General features: G+C 45.3%; 1 protein-coding gene across 1 annotated transcript; it reads left to right on the top strand.

Moving 5' to 3' along the window:
• The first annotated feature begins 548 nt into the window (after window positions 1–548).
• LOC121587411 (nardilysin) lies at window positions 549–14,927 on the top strand. Its single transcript, XM_045215325.1, is given in 34 exon segments — window positions 549–589; window positions 1,978–2,202; window positions 2,529–2,769; window positions 2,937–3,018; window positions 3,158–3,311; window positions 3,439–3,490; window positions 3,492–3,513; window positions 3,614–3,709; window positions 4,424–4,546; window positions 4,675–4,732; window positions 4,826–4,893; window positions 5,008–5,083; window positions 5,915–5,992; window positions 6,110–6,230; window positions 6,583–6,641; window positions 6,915–6,969; window positions 7,077–7,188; window positions 7,420–7,536; window positions 9,752–9,838; window positions 9,937–10,056; window positions 11,416–11,467; window positions 11,745–11,895; window positions 12,000–12,139; window positions 12,420–12,585; window positions 12,689–12,720; window positions 12,843–12,981; window positions 13,063–13,110; window positions 13,204–13,256; window positions 13,527–13,610; window positions 13,944–14,034; window positions 14,126–14,192; window positions 14,195–14,241; window positions 14,391–14,480; window positions 14,605–14,927. Coding segments are annotated over 34 exon segments (3,360 nt in total). The 5' UTR covers window positions 549–563; the 3' UTR covers window positions 14,833–14,927.
• Window positions 14,928–14,937: the final 10 nt, after the last annotated feature.

Here is a 14,937-nt window from a genome sequence, read left to right as displayed (position 1 = left end):
GTACGCACGCACACACAAGCACACGCAGGCAGAGAGACAAATATAATATAAATAAATAGCATAGAATTACATAGAGTAGAATAGAGTAGGCTGTATTTTTTAAAGTATTGTTGAATCCTCCCTGGCCTGGTCCTGCATTAAACAGACTGAAGTCTGTGGTTTCATTAGTCATTATCAGGATATTCAGCACATTATCATTAGTCTTCAGTCTGTTCAGGAGAATGAGAGTGTAATCTGTGTCTCTGAAAACGGCCCAAAAACAAGGTCATGTCTTAAGCAGTCACTCATTCAACTGTAAGCCTACAGACCATCAACAGACAAGCTCTATCAATATCTGCCCTGTAGTCGCCTACCCCCTAGCGGCTAAACACTACCTCTGGAAGGTTTGGAATTTAGGAAGCAATTCAATAGAACGTATCACTTGTATTCTACTGTATCTGCATCACAATGTACAGTAGCCTATCTCAAGCCTATCCATGGACAAGCCAACAAGCGACTGTAACTACATCGATGTTGTTTTTATTACGGTGCAATGAATGAGTGCTGAAAAATATAAACTCATTATGGATTGCTGTAGCGCAGGACTGTGGTAAGTGTCGGTCCTTCCAGACAACTTGGCGACATTTTCCATTTGGTTGTTGCTGGTAGTGCTACAGTACTTGTTAGTTACAATGTAACAAACAGTCGCGTGTTGCTGCTACAATGTAACCACAATGTGAAGAGTAGAGAAGTTCCCACATGTCGCGTATTTCTGCCCAATCACGATGGTTCAAAGTTCCCGTAATCACGCCCCTGGGTGTGTCTGCCTTTTTTCGGAGCAATCAAATATTGTAATGTTGAAATGCTCTTAGTTTTCGACGAATCAAGGCGCTCCTTATTGCAAAAGGATCACCCTACGGGAAACATTAGGTGCCCTCCTGATTACAAGAAGCAAGGTATGGAAACATCGCCGGGGCCAACGCTATTTCTTTAGCTGTCAAATTTGACCAAGCATACGTGTCATTTCTAGGACATAGAGCCAATTTGAAGTATACGTTCCTGCAGTAGAAAAGTTGGGCGGGGGTTTGACGCGTATTTTGTGAGTCGCTAGCCTAGAAAAGTCTAAGGCTTTTTTGATAGACTGTTGTCGGTCGATCATGGTGAAGTAGCCTGTAGCCTGCCAGCTGTGTGTTACTGTATCTTACATTTTATTGCCATTTTGTAACCGATGTCTCGCTTGCTATAGTTTGCTACTAGCGGTATAAGTTGTCTGACTTGCAGTGCTGACTGAGCCTATATAAAGCCCGCAGTGAGTCGAGCCGGGGAAGGTGTAGTGTAAGGCACTGGGGGACAGTTATTTTTTTTTTTTTTGCTGACACACAGCTGAATACGGGCGAACAAACCAGGCAGGCGTTGGGTGAATAGATGTATTGTCGCCTCATCCCTCCCTCTCTCATCCCTCCCTCTCTATCTCCCTCTGCTTGGGCGTGAACTGGTCATTGCATCTGTTGACTGGCATGATCATAAGATTTTGACAGCTGATCAAACTAATAAATAGATGTTTGCTTCACAGAGTCTTACTTTCAATCACTGTCATTTATTGCACTTCTTGACAGACATGTCATTAAAATAAAATATTCGCAGGGTAGCCTGGCTTAAGCAATCCTTTTAAATTAATTTAAATCCAGCCCATCACCATTGCTGTCCTTAGAGTGACGCGCTGTGTCACAGTGTTGGCCAGTAGAGCAGGGCTATTCAGCTCCAGACCTGCAGGGCCCAAAGCCCTTTGGTTGTCATCCTTCCCTGCTAATCAGGGACTGAGTCAGACCTGGCACACAAGGTGAGTGGACTCTGCCCAATCAGTCACATGAATCAGTCAATTAACTTCCAAGCAGAGAATAGTCCCTCCAGACCTGGAGTTGAATAACCTGTCTATAGAGTAGGCCTATTGGTTTCCCAGTGTCCCATTCACCGTGGCTCGCTGTTGTCGCCCCACAGTACCAGAGTGTCATCGCTGTTCAGAATGCCACAGACCAACAAGTCCAGAAGTGCCTCGGCCAGTGGCTCTAATACCGGACCGGGCCGAGGGGAGGAAAGAGGAGGAGAAAGAGAGGCTGAGCAAGAGCCAAGGGTCCAAGTACAGGAAGCAGGGGATGGAGGAGGAGAGGAGAACACTGGAGACCCAGAGATCATCAAGTCCCCTAGTGACCCCAAACAGTACAGGTAACATCAAAGTTTACCTTACACACCAACGTGTGTGTGTGAGAGAGACTGTGTGTGTGTGTGAGACTGTGTTTGTCTTTCTGGCTCTCTTTCCATCTGAATTTCTGTCTGTCTGTGAGACTCTGTGGGGTGTCTCGGGGCGTAACAGGTCACATGTAGGCCAAGGAGCGGTGTAAACAGGACATCCTGCTGTCATTTAAAACCAACTGAAGCACACAGTAAACAGTAAACAGCAAACAGCTGGAGGGCCAAACTGTGTGTGTGTGGTTGTGTCAGCATCTTAGAATAAGAGAATAGTGTTTACCTCTGTCTAACCCCTCCCACAGGTACATCGAGCTGACCAATGGGCTTCGAGTTCTGCTCATTTCAGATTTCACTGGTCCCGCCTCCTCTGGAGATGACGAATCAGAGGAAGAGGAGGAGGAGGAACTGGGGGAGGAGGAAGAGGAGGAAGAAGACTCAGGAGAGGGAACAGAGGAAGAGTATGAAGAGGAGGATGACAAGGACAGTGACTTTGAGGATGACGAGGATGGAGGGAAGAGGAAGAAGGGACACTCAGAGAAACAGGTGAGAGGGAGAGCTGGAGATTAGGGCCCAGAGTGACCTGAACAGGAAATAATAGCGCATTAGCAGCAATAGTAATAAGGATATTGATTATTGTTTGATTGTTTGTTTATGTGTGTGTTTGTTTATGTGTGTGTGTGTGTGTGTGTGTGTGTGTGTGTGTGTGTCAGTCTGCAGCAGCGCTGTGTGTGGGTGTTGGCAGCTTCAGTGACCCCAATGACCTCCCAGGCCTTGCCCACTTCCTGGAACACAGTGAGTATGATGACCCCTGACCCTTAAGGATGAGATTGTTTGTTTTGTTGTGATAAATCTGATGCAATGCTGTGTTTGTGACACGAGGGGATATCAAAATACTTTCCTCTCCTCCCTCTCTCCTCTCCTCCTCCTGTAGTGGTGTTCATGGGCAGTGAGAAGTACCCGTCAGAGAATGGTTTCGATGCCTTCCTGAAGAAACATGGGGGCAGCGACAACGCCTCCACGGACTGTGAGAGAACCGTCTTCCAGTTCGACGTCCAGAGAAAGAAATTCAGAGAGGCTCTGGACAGGTCAGCAACACACCATCATTATAGTCTCTGTGTCTTGTCTCTTGATTCGGATTGGTCTATCTGATTCTATCCATGTCTCTGATTGGTCCCTCTGTCTCTGTACCTGTCTGTGATTGGCTCTCTCCAGATGGGCCCAGTTCTTCATCTGTCCTCTGATGATCCGAGATGCCATCGACAGGGGAGGTGGAAGCTGTCGACTCCGGTGAGAAGCATTCTGGGAAATTGTTGCTGTTGTTGTTGACCTTATTCAGACCTTATGCACTGGTTATGTAGTATCCTGTTCCCCCTTCTCACTTTCTCAGAGTACCAACTGGCCAAGCCGTCTGACTCTCACAGGAAAGAGATGTTGTTTGGGAGTCTAGCGAAACCAGGTCACCCCATGGGGAAGTTCTGCTGGGGTGAGGACAGACACATACACACAATTTCATATGTTTGTCTTTGTTTACCTTCTGTTAATTAGAGGCTCCTGGTTAGTCTGGAGAGCCGTCCCTGTGTTGTAGTTTAGAGATGTGATCAATCTATACAACGCTCTGTAGGACTACAAGTCGTTTACTGTGGTTGAGATATCGGCAGTAAGAGACAGGGTGTGTAGAGCTGGAGAAGAGAGAATGAGACAATGGAATATTGAGGGGAAAGGGAGCGAATTGAGGAGAGGAGGAGAGAGAGATGATTAGAAAGAGGCAGAAGGGCTAGGGAGGAACAGAGAAGGGGGCTGTAGAGTCGTAACATTCAGGTTGCATCCTCTGTGTTGTTATGTTACTGCACCTGTTGGACTAGTTCACTACCTGTTGGACTAGTTCACTACCTGTTGGACTAGTTCACTACCTGTTGGACTAGTTCACTACCCAGAGAGAGAGCTTTTGGGTTGCATCTTCTGTGTTGTGTTGAAATATATTGTAAGTATTACTGTACTGGCAGGACCAGTTTAGACTCCTGACAAACCCCTTTCAGCCCTGGCCTTCTGGAGACAATAGCACTGTGAGGAGAGGCACACACACGCCACACAAATACACACACAGACTAACTACTCTGACTACTGTGTTGCATGTGTAAACGAGACAGATGTTGTGTTATGGTGGTATGTGACTGAGCTGTTGTCATGGTTTCCCCAGGTAACGCCCAGACTCTGAAGACAGAGCCCAGGAAAAAGAAGATCAACGTTTACAAGAGGCTCCGCTCCTTCTGGAAGAGACATTACTCTGCCCACTACATGACCCTGGCTGTGCAGTCTAAAGGTGACGCACACACACACACACACACACACACACACACACACACACACACACACACACACACACACGACCCGGCCGTGCAGTCACACATGTAACTCTGTTGTCCTCTGTCGGTTTGTGTGTGTGTGTAGAGAAGCTGGACACTCTGGAGGAGTGGGTGAGGGAGATCTTCAGTGGAGTGCCCAACAAGTGAGTCTCAGCTGTACATAAATCCCTCACCATTCAACCATTCATATTATAATATGGCCATTTAGCAAACACTTACTGAACCCTGTTCCTCAGTGCTCAGCCCAAGCCGGACTTCTCTGAATTGCTGGATCCCTTTGATACTCCAGCCTTCAACAAGCTCTCACAGAGGTAGGAACACCTGCTCCATTGAGCTGACTTGTACAGAATTATCTCCTGATCTCCATTAGCACCGTACAGCTTCAGTTCAATTCATCTCAATGCTGTGTGTGTGTGTGTTTCAGTGGTTCCTGTGAGGAAGGTCCATGCTCTGACCATCACCTGGTCCCTGCCTCCTCAGGAGAAACACTACAGGTAAGAAACACAGCTACAGATAATACAGCTACTACAGATAGTACAGCTACTACATATAACACAGCTACTAAATATAATACAGCTACCACAGATAATACAGCTACTACAGATAATACAGCTACTACAGATAATACAGCTACTACAGATAATACAGCTACTACAGATAATACATCTACTACAGATAATACAGATAATACAGATAATATAGCTACTACAGATAATACATCTACTACAGATAATACAGCTACTACAGATAATACAGCTATGTAATATAGCTACTACAGATAATACAGCTATTACAGATAATATAGCTACTACATATAATACAGCTACTACATATAATACAGCTATGTAATACAGCTACTACAGATAATACAGCTACTACAGATAATACAGCTACTACATATAATACAGCTACTACAGATAATACAGCTACTACAGATAATACAGCTATGTAATACAGCTATGTAATACAGCTACTACAGATAATACAGCTACTGATAATACACTACTACAGATAATACAGCTACTACAGATAATACAGCTACTACAGATAATACAGCTATTACAGATAATATAGCTACTACACATAATACAGCTACTACAGATAATACAGCTACTACAGATAACTAGGTTCTAAATACTCTAGGTACCACATATACACTGCTACAGGTGGTTGACCCTCAGCTGCTACATCCACAGGAACTACAGTTGAGAGATACTACAGTTGATGATGCACCTCTCTCTCAGCCTCTCTGTCTCTGCCTCTCTCCGTCTCTCTCTCTCGCTGCCCCACCACATCCCGCTCTCTCTCGTCTCTGTCTCTCTCAGGGTGAAGCCTCTCCACTACATCTCTTGGCTGATTGGTCACGAGGGCACAGGCAGCATCCTATCAATTCTCAGGAGGAAGTGAGTCAGAACTACAGCAGACAGGACTACATAACCCATAATGCACCGCTTTACAGCTATGTTAATGTGGTAACTGTACTTAGGTGCTGAGCTGTGTGTGCGTGTGCGTGTGTGTAGGTGCTGGGCCATGGCTCTGTTTGGAGGGAACAGTGAAACAGGCTTTGACCAGAACTCTACCTACTCCATCTTCTCCATCTCCATCACACTCACTGACGAAGGATTCCAAAACTTCTACCAGGTTGGTACACGCAAACACACACACACACACACACACACACACACACACACACACACACACACACACACACACACAGCTATGTCTTACTATACTTGTGAGTATATCTTTTTGGGGAGCAACAATTGATTCCCATTCAAAATCTTATTTTTCCTAAACCTAACCCTTACCCTAATTATAACCCTAACCCTAATTATAAACCTAACCCCTAAGCCTAAAATAGTATTTTTACAAGTGAGTACTGGCAAAATGTCCTCACTTCTCTGAATTTTAGTTGGCTTACTATTCTTGTGAGCACTTCTGGTACTCACAATATATAGTAAAACGTACACACATTATCTGTGTTTCTCTACAGGTGGCTCACCTGGTCTTCCAGTACCTCAAGATGCTGCAGAGCCTGGGCCCCCAACAAAGGTACTTTACATTTTAGTCATTTAGCAGACGCTCTTATCCAGAGCGACTTACATCTTTTTTTTTTTTTTTCATACTGGCCCCCCGTGGGAATCAAACCCACAACCCTGGCGTTGCAAGCGCCATTCTCTACCAACTGAGCTACACGGGGCTTCACTATAGGCATGTGAAATGCAGAATATGTTGTCTATTTATACAGTATATGAGTATCTCTCTCGCTCTCCCTCCCTCTCTCTGCCTCTATGCCTATCACTCTCTCTCGCTCTATGTTTGTAGGATCTACGAGGAGATTCAAAAGATTGAAGCCAATGAGTTTCACTACCAGGAACAGGTAAATACTAGGTTCTATAGGTCCTCTGTTTTTAATGCATTCTCCTCCTATCTACAAGTACAGGAATGAATGCACCCAACCAACCGATGCACTCCTGTGTGTTTCAGACTGACCCTATAGAGTACGTGGAGGATATCTGTGAGAACATGCAGCTGTTTCCTAAAGAAGACTTCCTCACCGGAGACCAGCTCATGTTCCAGTATTCACCTGAGGTACGGTGTGTGTGTGTTTAGGTGATCGTATGCGCCTTAACCCTGCTTACTAAGCTAACCTGGTGTGTGTGTGTGCTGTTTAGAGAAGGTGCTTTCTGTGTCCTTAAGTGTCCATGCATACAAAGACCTTTGAAATGTTTGAATCCTTCTTGAATGTAATGTGATTTGTTGATTCAAATAAAGTATTTATAGTGTGTGTGTGTTTTGTGTGTGTGTGTGTGTGTGTGTAGGTGATCAGTGCGGCCCCTGTCCTTGCTGACTCCAGACAGATCCAACCTGTTGCTGCTCTCTCCAGACCATGAAGGCCACTGTCCCCTCAGGGAGAAATGGTTTGGGACACACTACAGCGTAGAGGGTGAGACACACACACACACACACACACACACACACACACACACACACACTTACACGGGCCTACTACAGTGGCTTCAGAAAGTATTCATACCCCTTGATTTATTCCACATTTTGTTGTGTTACAGCCTGAATTCAAAATGGATTAAATACATAAAACATCTCACCCATCTACACACAATACCCCATAATGACAAACTGAAAACATGTTTTTAGAAATTTTAGAAATGTATTGAAAATGAGTACAGAAATATCTAATTTACAGAAGTATTCACACCCCCTGAGTCAATACATGTTAGAATCAACTCTAGCAGCGATTACAGCTGTGAGTCTTTCTGGGTAAGTCTCTAAGAGCTTTGTACACGTGGATTGTACAATATTTGCACATTATTCTTTTTTAAATTCTTCAAGCTCTGTCAAGTTGTTTGTTGATCATTGCTAGACAGCCATTTTCAAGTCTTGCCACAGATTTTCAAGCCGATTTAAGTCAAAACTGTAACTAGGCCACTCAGGAACATTCAATGTCGTCTTGGTAAGCAACTCCAGTGTATATTTGGCCTTGTGTTTTAGGTTATTGTCCTGCTGAAAGGTGAATTTGCCTGTGCTTAGCTCTATTCCGTTACTTTTTATCCTAGTCATGCCGATGACAAGCATACCAATAACATGTTGCAGCCACCACCATGCTTGAAAATATGAAGAGTGGTACTCAGTGATGTGTTGGATTCGGCCCAAACATAACACTTTGTATTCAGGACATAACGTTTATTTCATTGCCACATTGCAGTTTTACTTTAATGCCTTACTGGAAACAGGATGCATGTTTTAGAATATTCTGTATTCTGTACAGGCTTCCTTCTTTTCACTCTGTCATTTAGGTTAGTATTGTGGAGTAACTACAATGTTGTTGATCCATCCTCAGTTTTCTCCTATCACAGCCATTAAACTCTGTTTATTTATATTTTTAACCAATGGTGCCCTTCTTTGCGAGGCATTGGAAAACCTTCCTGGGCTTTGTGGTTGAATCTGTGCTTGAAATGTACTGCTCGACTGAGGGACCTTACAGATACAGTTGAAGTTGGAAGTTTACATACACTTAGGTTGGAGTCATTAAAACTTGTGTTTCAACCACTCCAAAAATGTCTTGTTAAAAAACTATAGTTTTGGCAAGTCGGTTAGAACATCTACTTTGTGCATGACACAAGTAATTTTTCCAACAATTGTTTACAGACAGATTATTTCACTTATAATTCACTATATCACAATAATTCCAGTGGGTCAGAAGTTTACATACACTAAGTTGACTGTGCCTTTAAACAGCTTGGAAAATTCCAGAAAATGATGTCATGGCTTTAGAAGCTTCTGATAGGCTAATTGACATCATTTGAGTCAATTGGAGGTGTACCTGTGGATGTATTTCAAGGCCTACCTTCAAACTCAGTGCCTCTTTGCTTGACATCATGGGAATAATCAAGAGAAATCAAACATTATTAAAGTGACTATTGTTCCATTTATGAAAGTGGCCAGTGATTTTGAAGTCTGTATGTAGTCAGCATCCTCTCTGTGCTAGTGATGGCTGTTTAACAGTCTGATGGCCTTGAGATATAAGCTGTTTTTCAGTCTCTCGGTCCCAGCTTTGATGCACCTGTACTGACCTCGCCTTCTGGATGATAGTGGGGTGAACAGGTCGTGGCTCGGGTGGTAGTTGTCCTTGATTAACTTTTTGGCCTTCCTGTGACATCGGGTGCTGTAGGTGTCCTGGAGGGCAGGGAGTTTGCCCCCAGTGATGCGTTGTGCAGACCGCACCACGCTCTGGAGAGCCCTGCGGTTGTGGGCGGTGCAGTTGCCGTACCAGGCGGTGATACAACCCGACAGGATGCTCTCAATTGTGAATCTGTAAAAGTTTGTGAGGGTTTTAGGTGACAGGCCAAATTTCTTCAGCCTCCTGAGGTTGAAGAGACGCTGTTGCGCCTTCTTCACCACACTGTCTTAGTGGGTGGACCATTTAAGTTTGTCAGTGATATGTACGCCGAGGAACTTAAAACGTTCCACCTTCTCCACTGCTGTCCCGTCGATGTGGATAGGGGGGTACTCCCTCTGCTGTTTCTATACTTTCTGAAGGCACTGTTTGTGTTTGCATTATTTGAGGACCAGATCATATCAACATGGTCCCAACATGTAGAGAAAGAGAGTGTCCTGATAGGTGTCTACTCTCTGTCCAGAAATCCAGCAGGAGTGGAGAGAGCGCTGGAACGGAGACTTTGAGCACAACTCTGACCTGCACCTCCCTGTTGAGAACAAGTTCATCGGTGAGTGTGTGTGTGTGTGTATGTATGTGTGTGTGTGTGTGTGTGTGTGTGTGTTGTGAACCTTCCTAATGTGTTTATTTTTTGTGTCTTCCTTCCAGCGACTGATTTCAGCCTGAAGCAGTCTGACTGTCCTGATACTGAGTTGCCAGTCAGAGTAGCTGCCAGTGACCGAGGATGTCTCTGGTACAAGAAGGACAACAAGTTCAACATACCCAAAGGTGTGTGTGTGTTAGGGCTGTGACGGTCATGGAATTTTGGATGACTGTAATTGGCCAGCCAAATGACGCAGTCTCCGTAATAACCGTTGGAATAGTAATTTTAAAAAATAGAATGGGTGTCCCCATTCAAGTCACTGATGGCATAATGGGTGGACTGGCAGCCATTGCGAGAGTACCCACAGGAGCAAAGCAGGAATTAAAAGCAGGAACAACTTTATATCAGAGTTGTGCCTGTTGTTCACACACGTATCTGCCCTCTCATTGGCTAGAATGGTCCCACCTGAACGACTTCCATCTTTGAGGACATGTATTTCTATTGTTAGAGCGGTCACTCCACTATCTTGTCAATATAATCAAAAATCTTTGATTCAACTCAACTGACATTACAAAAAATAAATGTCATTACAAGAGCCACATCAGTTATCATTTGAATCAACATTCTACATTACCATGGACATTATTACATCACAATACAGCCATTGCGAATGTACCCATGAGTTTACCAGTCAAATTGCCAGAGTTAGAGGTTCCAAGTATAGAGATCCTATAAAATTATTATTCTAATTCATAATTCTATGGTTCCAAGCCCGTTCTATTCATGTGTCCTGCTGCTGCCTAGGCAACTCGAAGACTCATTTGCTACAACCAACACCTTGCTTGTTTCAACTAGGAGCAACAAAGTTTCATCATGTTGTTTAGAGTACATGTTACCGCAGAAATGGACTTAACCGCACAAATTCCAGGCCGTCCCTTCTTCAGTCAGCTGTTCGTTCCCCAAAAACAAAATGTATCACGGTTATTTTATTTTCGTGATGGTTTTCATCCATATGGTAATTGTGCCAGCCCTAGTGTGTGTGTGTGTGTGTGTGTGTGTGTGTGTGTGTGTGTGTTATAAAGTAGTTCGTTTTTTAAACAATCTTGCCTCAATGTCCACATGTTCTCTTAAAGGAAAATTCCACCCCAAAACGTTTTTTTCATTAGTCCATTGTTGATATAGTTCAAAATGTTTTCCATGTCAGCAGTTTATAGCTTTCAAAATAGAGAAATACAGCAGGCAAAATGCATCATACCGGCTGTATTTCTGTATTTTGATTATATATCTTGAAAACATGATTGCTGACATGCAAAACATTTTGGGACTATATCGACAAAGGACTAATGAAACAAATACCAGAAGATAGTTTTTGGGTTGAGTTTTGCTTTAACAGTGAACAATTAAAATGGTCAATAGCTATACTATTACATTGATCTTTCATTTATTCTCTCTCTCCTCCATTGATCTGTCGTTTCTACTCTCCCTCCGTTGATCTGACGTCTCCTCTCTCTCCGTTGATCTGACGTCTCCTCTCTCTCCTTCAGCGTACATCCGCTTCCATCTCATCTCTCCGGTCATCCAGCAGTCAGCCAAGAAGTAAGTCCAGGGTTTAGTTAGCCATTAGCCAACAATTGTTTCCCAGGTAGAGATTGTTCTAAAATCGTTAGCCTCTCGAGAATGCAGCCATAGCTAGGAACAGTTTTTCACAGTATTTTAATCCTGTTTCTCTCTGCTTATCTCTCTCTCTCCACTCTCTCTCTCTCATCCCCAACCCCCCTTCCCCCCTCTCTCACTCCCTCCCACCCCTCTCTCCACCCACACCTTCCTCTCTCTCTTTTACCCCTCCCTCTCTCTCTCTCTCTCCCCTCCCTAGCCTGGTGTTATTTGACCTGCTAGTGAACATACTAGGTCATAACCTAGCAGAGCCAGCATACGAGGCGGACGTGGCCCAGCTGGAGTACAAGCTGTCAGTAGGAGAACACGGGCTGGTTATCAAGGTCAAAGGCTTCAACCACAAACTGCCTGTGAGTTAGACACAGACACACTGCACCGCACGCCACACCACACACACTGCACCACACTCACACGATGATGATGATGGTGGTGTTGGTATCTTCCTCCTCTGTAGCTCCTGTTCCATCTGATCCTGGACCATCTAGCTGACTTCTCTGCCTGTCAAGATGTCTTCAGTATGTTCTCTGAGCAGCTCAAAAAGACCTACTTCAACATCCTCATACGACCTGGAGAAACTGGGCAAGTACGTCACGTGTGTGTGCAGCGGGGGTGGGGGGTCTGTTTGTATGTGTGTGTCCCAACTCATCATTTTCTTCTCTCTCCACCCCCCCCACACCCCCCCCTCCCTCCTCTCTCTCTCTCTCTCTCTCTCCCTCCCTCCCTCCCTCCTCTCTCTTCTCTCCCTCTCTCTCTCTCTCCCCCTCTCCTATCTCCGTCTCTCTCCCTCCCTCCCTCCCTCCCTCCCTCCCTCCCTCCCTCTCTCTCTCCCTTTCTCTCTCCCTCTCTCTCTCTCACACCAAACACACACTCTCAGGGACGTGCGGTTGTTGGTCCTGGAGCATGGTCGCTGGTCCATGATAGAGAAGTACCAGGCGCTGACAGACGGTGGTCTGACTGTAGAAGAACTGATGGAGTTCAGCAGAACCTTCAAGACCCAGCTCTATGCAGAGGGACTGGTGCAGGGGAACTTCACTAGCCAGGTGACTGGACCATGAACACACACACATCCACACACACATTACACACCCTTTCCACCAAACCCTCTTGTATAATTTCTGATGTTGTGATCTGTTTTCTCTACAGGAGTCAATCCAGTTCCTGCAGTACGTCACTGAGTAAGTTTATACACACATACACGCACGTGCAGGCATACACACACACACACACACACACACACACACACACACACACACACACACACCTATCTTTACTGTCCTCTCTCCCTGTCCTCTGTCAGTAAGCTGCAGTTCTCCAAGCTGCCAGCAAAGGTCCCTGTGTTGTTCAGAGTGGTAGAGCTGCCTCTGAAACAGCACCTCTGTAAGGTCAAAGCACTGAACAAGGGAGACGCCAACTCCGAGGTCACAGTCTACTACCAGGTACACACAGTCACACACTGGTACAATTCATCTGTTCATGACTCGCCTGTCATTCATTCACTCTATTCTCTCTTTCTCCAGTCTGGTCCTAAGAACCTCAGAGAACACACACTGATGGAGCTGTTGGTGGTGAGTACACCAACAACCATTCATCCTTTCATCCCTAACCCCTCATCCCTTCTTCCTCTGACCTCTGTGTTGTTGATATTGTTGTCGTTCCAGATGCACATGGAGGAGCCCTGCTTTGACTTCCTCAGGACCAAAGAGACTCTAGGGTCAGTGTCTGTCTTTCACTCTTCTCTCTCTCTCTGGTGACTAAATAGCCCATGGAACCTATGGAAAGAGTAGGAGTGTTAACCCCCTTCCTCAGTGTCCCAACCTTCCTCAGTGTCCCAACCTTCCCAGTGGCCCAACCTTCCTCAGTGTCCCAACCTTCCCAGTGTCCCAACCTTCCTCAGTGTCCCAACCTTCCCAGTGTCTCAACCCTCTCCAGCTTCCAATTGGCTCTGTCAACTTAACCCTCTCTCTCCTTCTCTCTCCTCCAGGTATCATGTTTATCCAACCTGCAGAAACACGTCTGGAGTCCTGGGCTTCTCCGTCACCGTGGAAACACAGGCCACCAAGTTCAAGTGAGATCCTCATACTTACTGTATGAACCAATGACTGCAGTGATTTTGATGTGGCCTTCCTGAGGCTGTAAGTACTATATCTTAGGACCTGTAAATGCCTTGTCTCTTATAGCAATGACAGTGGGCTCTCTCTGTCTCTCTCTCTCTCTGCCTCCCTCTCTGTCTCCCTCTCTGTCTCTCTCTCTGTCTCTCTCTCTGTCTCTCTCTGTCTCCCTCTCTGTCTCTCTCTCTCTGTCTCTCTCTCTCTGTCTCCCTCTCTGTCTCTCTCTCTGTCTCTCTCTGTCTCTCTCTCTGTCTCTCTCTTTCCATCTCTTTTCTCCATCTCTCTTTCAGTACTGAGCTGGTAGAGTTGAAGATAGAGGAGTTTCTGTCTTCCTTTGGAGAGAAGTTGAGTGCTCTGACTGAGGAAGCCTTCAACACACAGGTGTGTGTGTGTGTGTGTGTGTGTGTCTGAGTATATATGTCTTACACAGATGAGTTTACTTGTTAAGCTGAAGGTGTGTGTGTGTGTACAGGTGACTGCGCTGGTCAAGCTAAAGGAGTGTGAGGACACACACCTGGGAGAGGAGGTGGACAGGAACTGGGCCGAGTGGCTACACAGCAGTATGTTTTCAACAGGCTTCACAGAGAGGTGAGATACACACACACACACACCGGACAATTCCGTTTTTCAGTTTTTCTGGTGTGTGCAGAATTTGACATTTTCTGTAGTTGCTGCAGACGTTTCATGTATTTCATGTGTGACTGTGTGTGTGTGTGCTTATGTGTGTGTGTGAGTAGATTGAGGCCCTGAAGCAGATGACCAGAGCAGAGCTGGTATCCTGGTATCTGGAGCACCGCGGACACAACTGCAGAAAACTCAGTGTACATGTAAGTGTTTGTGTGTTGTTTTGTGTTGTTGTTGTGTTTTTGTGTGTGTGTGTGTGTGTGTGTGTGTGAGCAATGTAATCCATGTTTAAGAGCTGTGTGTGTGTACTCTAACATCGAAACCTAGGTGGTGGGTTTTGGGCCGGAGGAGGGCGACCCCCTGGAGATGACAAGCAGAGTCGTCATGGCAACGGAGAGAGGGATGAGGAAGAGTGTGGCAGTTCGTCCCTACGGAGAAGTGTCCAAACTGACCTTCCTCCCCGCCTCGCCCAAGATGGCCGCTACATCCATCATGGACATTCCTTCATTTACCCAGAGCCTTACCCTCTTCCCATACCACAAGATCATCCTATAGACTACCAATATCTATTTTCTCAATATTTCTTTCAAACTCTCTCTCCTTCATTGCCTGACCATAACATCATCTAATAAACTCAATGAGATACACTATCACTGTCTT

This window comes from Coregonus clupeaformis, unplaced genomic scaffold (genome assembly GCF_020615455.1).
Source record: "Coregonus clupeaformis isolate EN_2021a unplaced genomic scaffold, ASM2061545v1 scaf0422, whole genome shotgun sequence".
NCBI lineage: Eukaryota > Metazoa > Chordata > Actinopteri > Salmoniformes > Salmonidae > Coregonus > Coregonus clupeaformis.
The sequence above is the reverse complement of the archived record's forward strand: the minus strand, read 5'-3'. Positions and strand labels throughout refer to the sequence as shown.